General features: G+C 35.8%; 1 protein-coding gene across 4 annotated transcripts in view; it reads right to left on the reverse strand.

Moving 5' to 3' along the window:
- Nucleotides 1-12,646, reverse strand: part of INO80 (INO80 complex subunit) — a 123,697-nt gene that overhangs the window by 64,617 nt on the left and 46,434 nt on the right. For all 4 annotated transcript variants that reach the window (XM_027553582.1, XM_027553580.1, XM_027553581.1 and 1 more), the window contains 7 exons: nt 12,116-12,325; nt 11,061-11,141; nt 10,097-10,192; nt 3,920-3,979; nt 3,362-3,504; nt 1,739-1,823; nt 701-818 (listed from right to left, as the gene is read on the reverse strand). In XM_027553582.1, the coding sequence (XP_027409383.1) occupies nt 701-818; nt 1,739-1,823; nt 3,362-3,504; nt 3,920-3,979; nt 10,097-10,192; nt 11,061-11,141; nt 12,116-12,325 (793 nt within the window). The remainder of the gene's footprint in view (nt 1-700; nt 819-1,738; nt 1,824-3,361; nt 3,505-3,919; nt 3,980-10,096; nt 10,193-11,060; nt 11,142-12,115; nt 12,326-12,646) is intronic.

Here is a 12,646-nt window from a genome sequence, read left to right on the forward strand (position 1 = left end):
AGACCAATAAGGATGACTTTATTTTTATCAGAGTTCACCTTCAGAATGTTTCAAGAACATTTTATCAATAATAGGGTTCTCAAACAGGTCTAATGCAAGCTATATGGGACTCCCAGTGTTGCCCCAAAATCATTTTTCAAAGTGTGTCAGCATATTAACAACATGTAGAATAAGAAATTACTTAAGGACTTTTCTAATGGTAGATATCACTTCACATTGTGTAATAAATACTCCACAACTCTCTTAAAAGATACTAGTTAAGAGATCAAAAAAATTTATAATAAAAATTCAAAAATGTTCAAAGAAGAAATAAATCCTAATATGTAAAGAAAAAATACCAAAAATTATCCTTCTAATATTTTGTTTTTATTACAGGCAAAAAGTCTTACCCCATTTCACAAAGAATATAAAGTTTTTTAGGATCTATGTGGAAAATGAGGATTTTGTAAGCCAAAATGTGAACTTTGCTTGTTCTGCCTTGAGTAAATAGTCAACACTACAGCAGCATCAATTGATAAGTCCTTTTTTGACTCTTAAACACACACAAAGCACATAAAAAAGAAAAAAATTTTATTTTAAAAGAGAAAAAACTTTTGTCTCAGATCCTCTTATGCACACTAGAAGAAAATTCTTTACACAGAAGAAAATATCCAATATGTTGCCTACAGTAGCAAGAATGCAAGTTCATAAAAGTACTCACTCTCATCTATGGCAGATTTGTTTTCGGCATGGCTCTCAATGTCCTTGGAAAACCATTCATTAAATTCCTCATGTGAATCAAATAACGTTGGCATAATGAAATGCAACAGAGCCCAGAGCTGGAAACAAATGAAAAGTAAAATAGCTACAGAGCAACGAAATGACAGGATGTGAAGACATAATGAGTTCAGAGAAAGCAAGTGAACTTGATCTGTTTACCTGTGTCTAGGTGCATGTGTATGTGTGACTAAGTGAGAGTGTATAAGCACATGTCTCATCAACCAACTTTAACAAGGCACTGTAGCAAAATGTGGTATTTTTCAATTAATTTCACACCCAAAGTCTCAAAGTCCTGCTCAGATTTTGCAGTGAGACAGTTTTAAAATTTATACAAAGATCCATTCCACAACTGAACACAGTCTGAGGTAGCAAAACTTGCTAATAATAACTCTAGATTAGGGATCAGTAAATTATGACTTGTGGTGCCTAGTCTGGTCTGCCATCTACTTTTATAAATTAAACTTTATAGTGGAACATAGTCATACCTACTCTTTTATATATCATCTATGACTGCTTTCACATCACAATGGAAGGTTGAATAGCTGTGCAGTGACTATATGGCCCATAAAGTCTAAATATTTACCATCAGATTCTTTATAGAAAGTTTTCTGATTCCTATTTTAGATGATAAGAAAGAATTTTAGCTCCTCTCAGTGTTAAAGAATATTACTAGTATATTACTAGTAATTACTAGTATATTACTAGTATATAAACATCCTAGTATAAAAATATCTCTGCATTAGATGAGTAGCATTCTTAATGTGATCATTATTTATTATATAAGTACCAAAGAATAAAGAAGTTTACTTGCCTTGTGCCAGAGAATAAGAAAATAGGAATGATGCCTCCTCTGCACCTCCCAACAAAAAACCACATAGGGCAAATTCTTCCTTTTACATGGGGGATTATAAGTTGTATACAGCTGTTAACACTCTGGGTGGGCCTGGGTAAAGAATTCCAATCTGTTACTAGTGCCTACCTCTGCCATGGTGTTCTGAATGGGGGTCCCAGTTAGCAAAAGCCGATTCCGACACTGAAACTGCAGGAGTATCTTCCAACGAACACTGTCCAGTAAAATGAGCAATAAATTCCAAGTTAGCAGTAAATCTTTATTCGTCCTACTGAGAACCCTTATTTCTAGAAATGCTTTTCAAAAAATAACAAACATTCAGACTCAAGCAATCTATAATAAACACAATTGAAAAATATCATTCAACAAAGCTGAGGATAGGAAATTTCAAAGGAATTGACTTCTCTATACTGAAAACATGATATTAAGGTATTAAAGTTTTAAAACGTCCTCAAATAGGCAGTGAAAGTGTTAGTCATTCAATTGTTTGCAACCCCATGGACTATAGCCTGGCAAGCTCCTCCGTCCATGGAATTCTCCAGGCAAGAATACTGCAGTGAGTAGCCATTCTCTTCTCCAGGGGATCTTCCCAACCCAGGGGTCGAACCCAGGTCTTCTACATTGTAGGCAGATTCTTTATGATCTGAGCCAGGAGGAAAGCCCAAAAAGGTAGACTAGGATCCGTTCTGGCTTGATAAAGTCCTTCACTATCTTTGGTCAGTTTTGTTGGTACAAACCATATAACTGGTGGCACGAGAGGTAAAGAATCTGCCTGCCAATGGAGGAGACCCAGGAGTCACACGTTCAATCCCTGGGTTGGGAAGATCCCCTAGAGGAGGAAATGGCAACCCATTTCTGTATTCTTGCCTAGGAAATCCCATGGACAAAGGAGCCTGGTGGGCTACAATTCATGGGGTTGCAAAGAGTCAGACACAACTAAGCGACTGAAAATGCATACTAGAAAGTTTTAAAATTATTATTCTATATGCTTCTAGTGTGAGTCTGGAGGGAACAATGGAAAATGAGAAAGGGTGTGAGAAGAAATACAAAGTGAAGCTACTGCTCCTGGCCACAAGCATGCCCTACTTCAAAAGAGTGAAAGAGGAAATTATGCTCTTCAGAGAATGGAAAGGTCCATGGAAAATACTATTCTGCCAGTTAACATGGACTTCTAAGAAAGTCCTATGAATTCACCAAGAGTTAATAAAATCCATCAAACTCAAGGTCTAATACCACTGAGTAACACTTCACAGCCAAGCACTCATTTACTATTCAGTTTGGGAGCTAAAAGGTATTAGAACACTTTAAACATGTAACTTCCAATTAAAGGATTCTTGGGAGTCTAATAACCATCCAGGGACTAGGATAACCTGTATAAAATAGTAGAAGCTATAATCCACAGAATTTAACATTCTGCTTCCTACCAAGATCTGTAAAGTAATCCCTCAAGCAAAGGGCAGATACCCCTTCCTCTACAGAAAATTTCCTTCAAGAACAAAAATCAGTTAAAATGCCATAATTATTGAGTGGGGAGGAAGAAGCTGAAAAAAATCCTCACACTCTAAATATTAATATTTATATTCCATGAAAATACAAAAAAAGAATTTATGCCTTCTGGTCAGATACATGGTTCATGCAGATACCACGTTCTGAATTCTCTCTGACCTTCATTCTTGTGTGCGTATGTCAGACACATATCTATGTATCTGTATGCCCTCAGTCCACAGACTTTATTTCTATTACTTGCATTACCTGGAACTACTCTTGAGTGCCTGAGCCTCATCCAATACCATGTACTGCCACTTGACTCGCTGGAAATACTTTACATCCTGTACCACCAGCTGGTAACTGGTGATAACCACATGGAAGGGGGCATCCTGAGTGTAGAGAGTCTTCTGTAAATATAAGAGGGCAAGGGTGAAAAGAGAAACCTAAACAATTCATAATAAGACAATGAGGAATGGACTGTATTTCCTAAGGCCAAGAAGTTTAAGATAGCCCTAAAGATATGTTTCTCCCATGTAGGAGATGTGTAGTGAATTAAAGCATAATTGTTTTTAAAGTAGTCACCTTAATCACAAACTTTGTTAAAAAGTAGTCATCAGCTTATTAAAGAGAAAAGTTCTTAATCCTGGCTGACTGTCTATCACAGGAAAAACATTGTAAAAGAAAAAAAATTACATCTGCATAGAAACATGTAAGATTTTATGTAAGAGAAATTATTCAAATCAACTGGAGAAGTAATGACTGCATATATGTGTGAATATGTACATGTGCGTGTGCATATGCTTACAGTAAGCTGAAAGTTACCTGACTCCAAAACCTCCTGATGACTTTTCTGTCGTGAGGATTTCCCCAATATGGTAGCACCTAGAAAAAGGACCAATATGTATATTAGTTTCTACTGATAATCTTAAAAGTATCATCACAAATATAGGATTTTCTGGTGGCTGAGATGGTAAAGAATCTGCCTGTAATTCAGGAGACCTAGGTTCAATCTCTGGGTCGGGAGGATCCCTTGGAGAAAAGAATGGGTACGCTCTCCAGTATTCTTGCCTGGAGAATTCCATGGACAGAGGAGCCTGGGGGGGCTACAGTCCATGAGGTCACAAAAAGTTGGACATGACTGAGTGACTAACACTTTCAGTTTCATCATCACCAATACATTATTCAGAAAGGCTTTTTTAAAAAACTTAACAGAATGAATATATGAATTTCTCTTCTGTCATTACTGCACTAGGAGTTGGACTAGCACTCTTTCTACTGACCCAGTTAAAACAAATAAAAAACAACTGTTTGAAGGCATCAGAGAGCTACTTGGGCAGTGAAGAATTATAGAGTCCAGATCTAGAAAAGACAGGAAAGCCTGGCATTGTACATGTTCCCCTAGAGAGTGCTGATCATTCCCAAAAGTTCTAATCGAGACACTATGAAACTGAGAAGTTGTTTTTCTTTTTTTAAAGGGACACAGGACCCACAAACAAAAAACTGTAGTTCAAGGAGGAAGATTTCTGATAACTACCCACCTCCCTGGCCTTAAGTTGGGAATGAAAAGATACATACACACTGGTAGTAAAGATAAACTATACACATACTTGTTTTATCAGATTCTGAAATCTAGCTTCAATTCATCCCAACTCCTGACTTAGATTAATGGGGTTTTGGATTATTACTGTCCCAGAAAAAAATTACTGTAGGCAAAAAAATCCACAACAAAACCCCAAACACACATTAATCCTCTCTCTGGAAGAAGAAAATAACATTCAGAGCCCACAATTATCTCCAGAATTTTTCCTATACATCTGGCATTAAAACAAAACCAAAACAAAAATTTTAGAAACAAACTTTTAAACAAATGCTTGTTTGTTCACATTTAAAAAAATTTTTTTTAAAAGGCTTAAAATGTATTTTAATAAGTTCATGTTGCATTATTTCATTTCTCAGAAAAACTTCAAAGGTATTAGGGACAAATCAAACATGGTACACCAATAAAAAATGCACAGCATAACTACCTAAGATAGGCAAAGCTAAGAGCTACCGTCTGACACTCAGCATACAGCAACCCTGTTCTCAAGATTGTACTAGGCCTATCAAGAAAGCTGTGAATGGCAACATCACAGACACAAAAGGGCCATTTCTGGGTTGTCCTTACCCAAGAAAAAGATGGAGGCAAGTTTAACACAAGATTTTTTAAAGATAAGAGAAAATGTCTTCCTTGGGACACGAAAGGGTAATATATGGGACATTAACAGAACCGTATGCGTGTTGTCTGTGACCTCTGTGGACATGTGCCTCAATTCCCACCTGGGAGTGATTGGAACAGTGGGGCCAAGGTCATTGGGGGATGTTTGGTTTTTGTGGTATATGTGGCAGGATCTCTGGGGTGAGACAGTGCACTAAGTCGTGTCTGACTCTTGCAACCCCATAGACTGTAGCCTGCCAGGCTCCTCTGTCTATGGGATTCTCCAGGCAAGAATACTGGAGTGGGTTGCCTTTTCCTTCTCCGTGTTCACAGAATTTAAAGAGGAGATTTAGAACTTCAGTGTTACACTAGAAATTACAAAAGAACCAAAGGGAATTTCTAGAACTAAAAAAATAACTAGAATTAAGAATTAGATGATGAGTTCAACAGACTGAATCAGTTGAAGAGAAAATTACTGAACTACAAGAGAGGTCAGAAGGAAACACCCAGACCAAAGCATGGAGAAACAGAAGAATGCAAAACTCAGCACTTCTGTAATGTACCTAGATGTAACTCTCACTCTTTTTATTGTTACGGGGTTCAAAGTGCTTCTTGAATCCATAGCTTGATATGTTTTGTTCTTCTGAAAAATCTCAGAGATAGAAGCACAAATATGCAGGAAGGGATGAAGATCAATGAGAAATGAATGTGAATAATACAAATAAATCTATATAATTTGAAAAGTATAAATAGTAAAATGTCTTCTGGGGTTTAAAATACAAAATATATATACAAAAACAACTGTGTTAAGTCTAGAGAAGGGGAGTGTAGTTACAGTACTATACTCAGGTCTTTCTACTATCTGAAAAGTATTAACAGTATTAACTTGCATTTTTTTTTTTGAGAAAGTTAAGCATATGTGTTGTATTTTCCTGGGAATCTACTGAGTAACAGAATGAATATATAATTAGCTAGTTTAAAAGGGGGAAGAAATACCACTACTTCCCCAGTAGTCCAGTAGCTAAGAATCCACCTTGCAATGCAGGGAACTTGGTTCAGTTCCTGGTCGGGAAACTAAGATCCCACACACTGTGGAGCCAAGAAGCCTGTGCTCCACAACTACTGAGGCCTGCAGACCACAGCCAGAGAGTCCCTGCGCCACAACAAAAGATCCTGCTTGATCCAACAAAGATCCCTCGGTCTGCAACTAAGACTCATTGCAGCCAAATAAATAAATAATACTTTACTATTTTAAAAATATTATTTATTTTATTCTTGGCTGTGCAGAGTCTTCCTTACTACAGATGGGCTTTCTCTAGTTGCAGTTCACGGGCTTCTCAGGGCTCAGTTGCCCCGCAGCATGTGGAATCTTCCTAGATCAAGGATTGAACCCATGTCCCCTGCATTGTCAGGCAGATTCTCAACCAGTGGACCACTAGGGAAGTCCCAATAAATAATATTTTTAAAAAATAAATAAAAGGAAAAAAAAAGGATAAAATCGAATCAATTCAAAAGGACTCAAAGGGAAAAAAGGAAAGTTAAACAGGTGAAAGAAGAAAGCAAAGAGGCAACAGATTTAAATGCAGCGTATCAATAATTACATTAAAAGTAAGCACAGATATTCCAAATAAAAGAAATACATGTTAAATATAAAGATACATAATATTTAAAAGAAAAAAGAGAGCAGGCAAACACTAATCAAAAGTGTTTGGTTAGTTAATATCAAAGAAAATAGATTTTAAGATTTTCCTTCTTAAAGGAAGAATTTCGAATTAATAAAAAGTTCATTCACCAGCAAGATAAAACTGTAAATCTGTGTACATCTCATTGCCTCAAAGCAAAAACAAACAGAAGCAAACAAAAATGTATAAATCCATAACTGTTGCCAATATTAACACCTCTTTCAGTCAGTAATAGGAAAGGCAGACAAAAAAAAAAAAAATCAGTAAAGATGTAACAGTAAAGAACAAATTAACAAATTTGACCTAATCAACATATATACAACAATGTACTTAACAAGTGCAGAAAAACTATTTTCAAACTCACATAGGAACATTTATAACAACTGCCCATGTGCTAAGCCATAAAAGCAAAGCTCAACAAATTTCAAAGGATTAAATTATTAAGAAGCAGCATATTTTCTTATCAGTGGATTTAAGCTATAAATAACAAAAAGATATCTAGAAAATCATCCTTTGTTTAGAAAATAAGAAAAACACTTTTAAGTAACCCATGAATCAAATAAGAACTTGAAGTAGAAACTGCAAAGTATTTTGAATGTTAAGATAATAAAAATGTGACACCTCAAACCTTTGGATGGCTATGGTCATGCTAAAAAAACAATACCCTTGAATAAACATTAGAAAAAGCTGAAAATAAACCAATTAAGCTCCATCTCAAAATGACAGAAAGATAAAGAAGTTTACCCAAAAGTAGGAAAAGAATAAAAAAAGAGTAGAAATAAATGAAATAGAAAACATATTGAATAGTCAATTTTAGGAATGAAAAGTGGTACATCAGTCAAGAGAAAAAATGTAAATCGTATTTCATGAGGAAAAGGAGGGAGGTCACAGGCACTAAGCATACTAGAACCATAAAACCAGTGTTACTCAGGCAGTTGCCAAATAAAATGAACTTTTAGATGTTATCATAAGAGATCTAAGTACCTTTTGAATGTAACCAGACCTTAAACTTGAGTAATGTCTACTTCTAACTATGTGCTGCAGGGAAGTGAACACATTTCTGACAATTTAAAGGAATAATGACAATAGAAACAATGAATAACAGACCAACTGTCATCAAACTTTTTCTATAAATAGCCAGGTAGTAATTTTAGCTTTGTATGCCAGTCTCTGCCACAACTACTCAACTCTGCTGTTATGATGTCAATGCTGCCATAAATAATCAAATTTAATATTTATGTAATATATATATCAAACATAATATATGTGTACTTAAATTTCATATTTCATTTGCAATGAAATAATTTTATAAGTAACAATTTTAAAAAGTAAAAAAAAAAAAAAAAAAAAAAACTATTCTTAGCTCATAAACTGTACCAAAGAACAGGAGGTGAATTCCTCAATAAATTAAATAAAAAGTGATAGCATTTCCACCCCTAGGTTATACCCAAAAGAAATCAAAAGAGGACAAGTGTTCAAATAGAAACCTGTACATGAATGTTTACAGCAGTATTATTAACAATAGCCAAAAAGAAGAAACAATCAAAAGAGCCATCGACAGATGAATGGATAAACAAAATACAGTATACCCAGAAATTCACTATAATATTATGCTCACTATAATATATATTATGACTGAATATTATTCAATCAGAAAAAGGAATGAAGTGCACAACATGACAAACACCTTGAAAAAATTGCTAAATGAAAAGACGCCACATGAAAGGCCACATTCCAGGTGTACAAAATATTCAGAATAAGCAAATCCAGAGAGACATTAAGAGAATTTGTGGTAGACAGGGGCTAGAGGGAAAGGGAAATAGGGAAAGAGATTTCTGTTTGGAATGATAAAATTCTGCAATCAGACAGCAGTGATTATCACAACAAATGTACTTAATACTATTCAACTGCACACTTAGAAGTCCTATTTTACTGACCCCTAAACTAGAGCTTCAAAAGGAAGCTCAACATGCAAATGAAAACTCAGTTTCAGGCACTGGTATAAAGTCAAAGGAGAGGTACCAATGACATTAAGGAGTACTACATTGCCATCTATTGGCCTGTGAAGGAAATATTGAAGGTGGTTTCGAAGAAAATTCTAAGGCTTAACTTTTTGACCTCCTAATTGTTTACCATGTAACAACAAAAGAGTAGGAAAAAAGATGAGGGGCTCCATATTCAATGCGAAAAAACTCTATAGAGAAAATACTCAACAAATTGCCTTAGAATGACCTCACCTCCTTAGAATGAGTTGGCCAAGCTAAAAGCCATATACATAATGTGCCTTGTAAACAGTTCTTAGGTCTATTAATTCAGCTACAAAGGTGGGGCCACAGACACAAAGGTGCCCCAAAGTGGAATATCTCAGACATGTCCCTATTCCTTAAGGCATTAGCCAGAAAAACACCTCCCATGCTCTCTAAATTGCGTGGAACCCCTGTTTATTATGGAGACCCAAGATCAGAGATCATGTCAATATCTCTTGATACATAATCTCCATAAAATCCTCCTTAACATGCAACTTCATTATCATTATATTCCTTTAGAGACAAGTATCTAACATTTCCTTCTTTTTACTTGCAAATAAGATAATAAATCCTATCCATTCTTTCTTACATCCCAACAACTTTGCATAATGAAACGCCTATTTAAATCTTGTCCATATTTGATGTACCATATTTCCTTGCTGATCACTTCCTATGTCAATCTCAATTATTTTCCTCTACATTAGTTAAAATCAATTTTCGCATTGTTACCTTAGGCATTATAACCTGGACCAAGACCGAAGAGGTGGCTTTGGAGTGTCAAGAAAACTGATTATGATTTATCAAAACCTACATTAAGTCAGCAACATAGATACTTTCTATTATGGCAGTACAGCTAGGAGCTACAATTCATGTGGCCAATGCAGCAAAATCACTCAAACTGGACTTCAGCTTTCTCATAAAACAGAAGGATGCAACATACTCTCTTATCGTTCCCATCAGTAACTTCAATAGGAAGTGTATGCAACGTTATTTGAAAAAAATGCAAGAATTAAAAGCTATTATGAGCAGTTAAGGAAGGCAGCAAAAATGGAGTCAAAACATTTATTTTAAAAAGAGAATTATTATTGATTTTTACCTTAAATTTAGGAACAAATCTAGTAAACTCCTGGTGCCAATTGTTAAGTGTGGATGCAGGCGAAATTATTAAGAAAGGTCCCCAAATGTTCTCTCTCTGAAACAGAAAATCTGAGTCAGCCAACTGCAGGAAAACTGAAGAGATTAAACTCAAAATTATAATTAACAACAAGAATAGCTTAATAGGCAATGCACTGTAATAAGAGAAATGGTTCCCATTTCTCATTCCTATACACTCAATAATAATAATATCATATGTTAAGAAAAATAATATTCTGTGTTACAGTAACACAAACAAGGAAGTTGCTAGAAACATCTTGAGAAAAAACAACAAGCAATTACTCCCACTCCTCCCACCTCTTACAGGTCCTAATTTGTATCATTCACAAAGCACTTATAACATACTGACTTGTATGTGTTGCTTTTCCTTATACTAGATGATCACAACAATATTACTATTATTTAATTGGAATAGAGCATTTTGCTTTTTTCAAAATGACTTCACACATTCTTTCTCTTTTAATTCTTACAAAATTCCTGTAAGGTAGGTATGAGCACCACTTTGCAGAAGTGGAAACTAAACCTCAGAGAGTTAAAGGGAAGTCAGGTCAAAAGAGACTAAGTGAACTGTCCAAATTAACACTGCTAGTAAGCATAGAGCTGAGATGTGAAACCAGGTCTTCTGATCTAACTAACTACAATGTTTTTGCCACTATACTGGTGGTTCTCAACAGAAGCAGGAGATGGGGAGTGAAAACACATATGCTCAAAACCTGTCCTAACATTCTTGAAAACTAGAAAGTTTCACCACACTGTGTCACCTTGTAAAGGCTTTCAAGGCAAGGACCAAGACCTAATGTCGTGGTATGCTACAGAACCTAGCATAGTGCTTGATAATGGCTCAGTAGAAAACAACCCTAGGATTGAGAGAGAGGAAGATGAAAAGACTGCATGCATCTACCCACCTCAGCCAGATGGGCCAGGAGGGCAATGCTCTGTACTGTTTTACCAAGGCCCATTTCATCTGCAAGAATGCCATTAATACCCTGGGGGGAAAAAAAAAACAAAAACACAGAGTTTTTTCTCAGGCTTCATTACTGCCAAAAAGAACTACCCAAAATGTCAAATTCTGTTTTTGTTCAAACAAAAGTGACTAGAGATACCCAGTTTCAGCACTATTACTCATTACTGTAATGATTCCTTTTGTCAATTCCAAGCTACAACTCTGAATCATGATACATGAGGCAAATGGGCCAAACCCAGTTTTTCAGCTAATCTAATCCAGGTATAAAAGCAATCAGGCTTACTAAGACCACTTAAGACAAATTTTATACACGATACAAATATTTCCCAATAAAGTTTCCAGGTTAGAAATAGAGGGATAGAACAATCTTTTGTACTCTGTGGGAGAGGGAGGGGGGGGATGATTTGGGAGAATGGCATTAAAACATGTATAATATAATATAAGAAAAGAATTGCCAGTCCAGGTTCGATGCAGGATACAGGAAGCTTGGGGCTGGTGCACTGGGATGACCCAGAGGGATGGTATGGGGAGAGAGGTGGGAGGGGGGTTCAGGATGGGGAACACGTGTACACCCGTGGCGGATGCATGTTGATGTACAGCAAAACCAATACAATATTATAAAGTAAAATAATAATAAATAAAAATTTGAAAATTAAAAAAAAAAAACTCACTTGCCCAAAATGGTGCTATTTGTTGAATAAAGAATGCTTTTAATATACAAAAAAAAAAGAAAGTGAAGGTGAAAGTTGCCAGTCACGTCTGACTTTTGTGACCCCATAGACTATACAGTCCATGGAATTCTCCAGGCCAGAATACTGGAGTGGGTAGCCTTTCCCTTCAAAAAAAAGAAATAGAGACATCTTTCTGATTCCTGTCAAAAGACAAAGCTTTTTTTTTTTTAAAAAGGATGAAATCTAAAACATTATCTTGTGCTCATTTCACAATATATAATTTACAAACAAAACAGAGGGGGTAGCACATAGTTCTAAAATTCACCTGTTCATAGAGATTTGCCAACCAATTCATGCCTTTCAGCTGATAACCTTTTAATTTGCCATTAAAAATTGTAGGCTGTGGAATATCCTCACCAGCCCGGATAGATGGGTTTGCCAGGCTATAACTCTCCCCAAACCCAGTGCCAGACTTGTTTGCTGCCCTCAGGGCAGCTGCTCGACTTTCTTTTGCATCTTCATCAAATGACCTTGTCTGGAAAATAAAAGTATATTAGAATAAAAATATGAGAGGAAAATAATTAAATTCAAATGAAATTCATAATGCTAATGTATCTATCTTGTGCTGGCTGGAACAAACTTTCTGATAATATAATGTAATATATCGTATTACATATAAAGCATGATATAACTGACTCTTGAACAACAAGGGTTTGAACTGTGTAGGTCAACTGACATGGAAATTTTTTCCACTAAGTATGTACAAAAGTACTACATGATCCTGCCATTGGTTGAATCTGTGGAAGTGGACCCACAGACATGGCAGGCTGACTGTAAAGTCGTACAAAGATTTTTG

The sequence above is a fragment of the Bos indicus x Bos taurus genome, chromosome 10, assembly GCF_003369695.1.
Source record: "Bos indicus x Bos taurus breed Angus x Brahman F1 hybrid chromosome 10, Bos_hybrid_MaternalHap_v2.0, whole genome shotgun sequence".
NCBI classification, from domain to species: domain Eukaryota; kingdom Metazoa; phylum Chordata; class Mammalia; order Artiodactyla; family Bovidae; genus Bos; species Bos indicus x Bos taurus.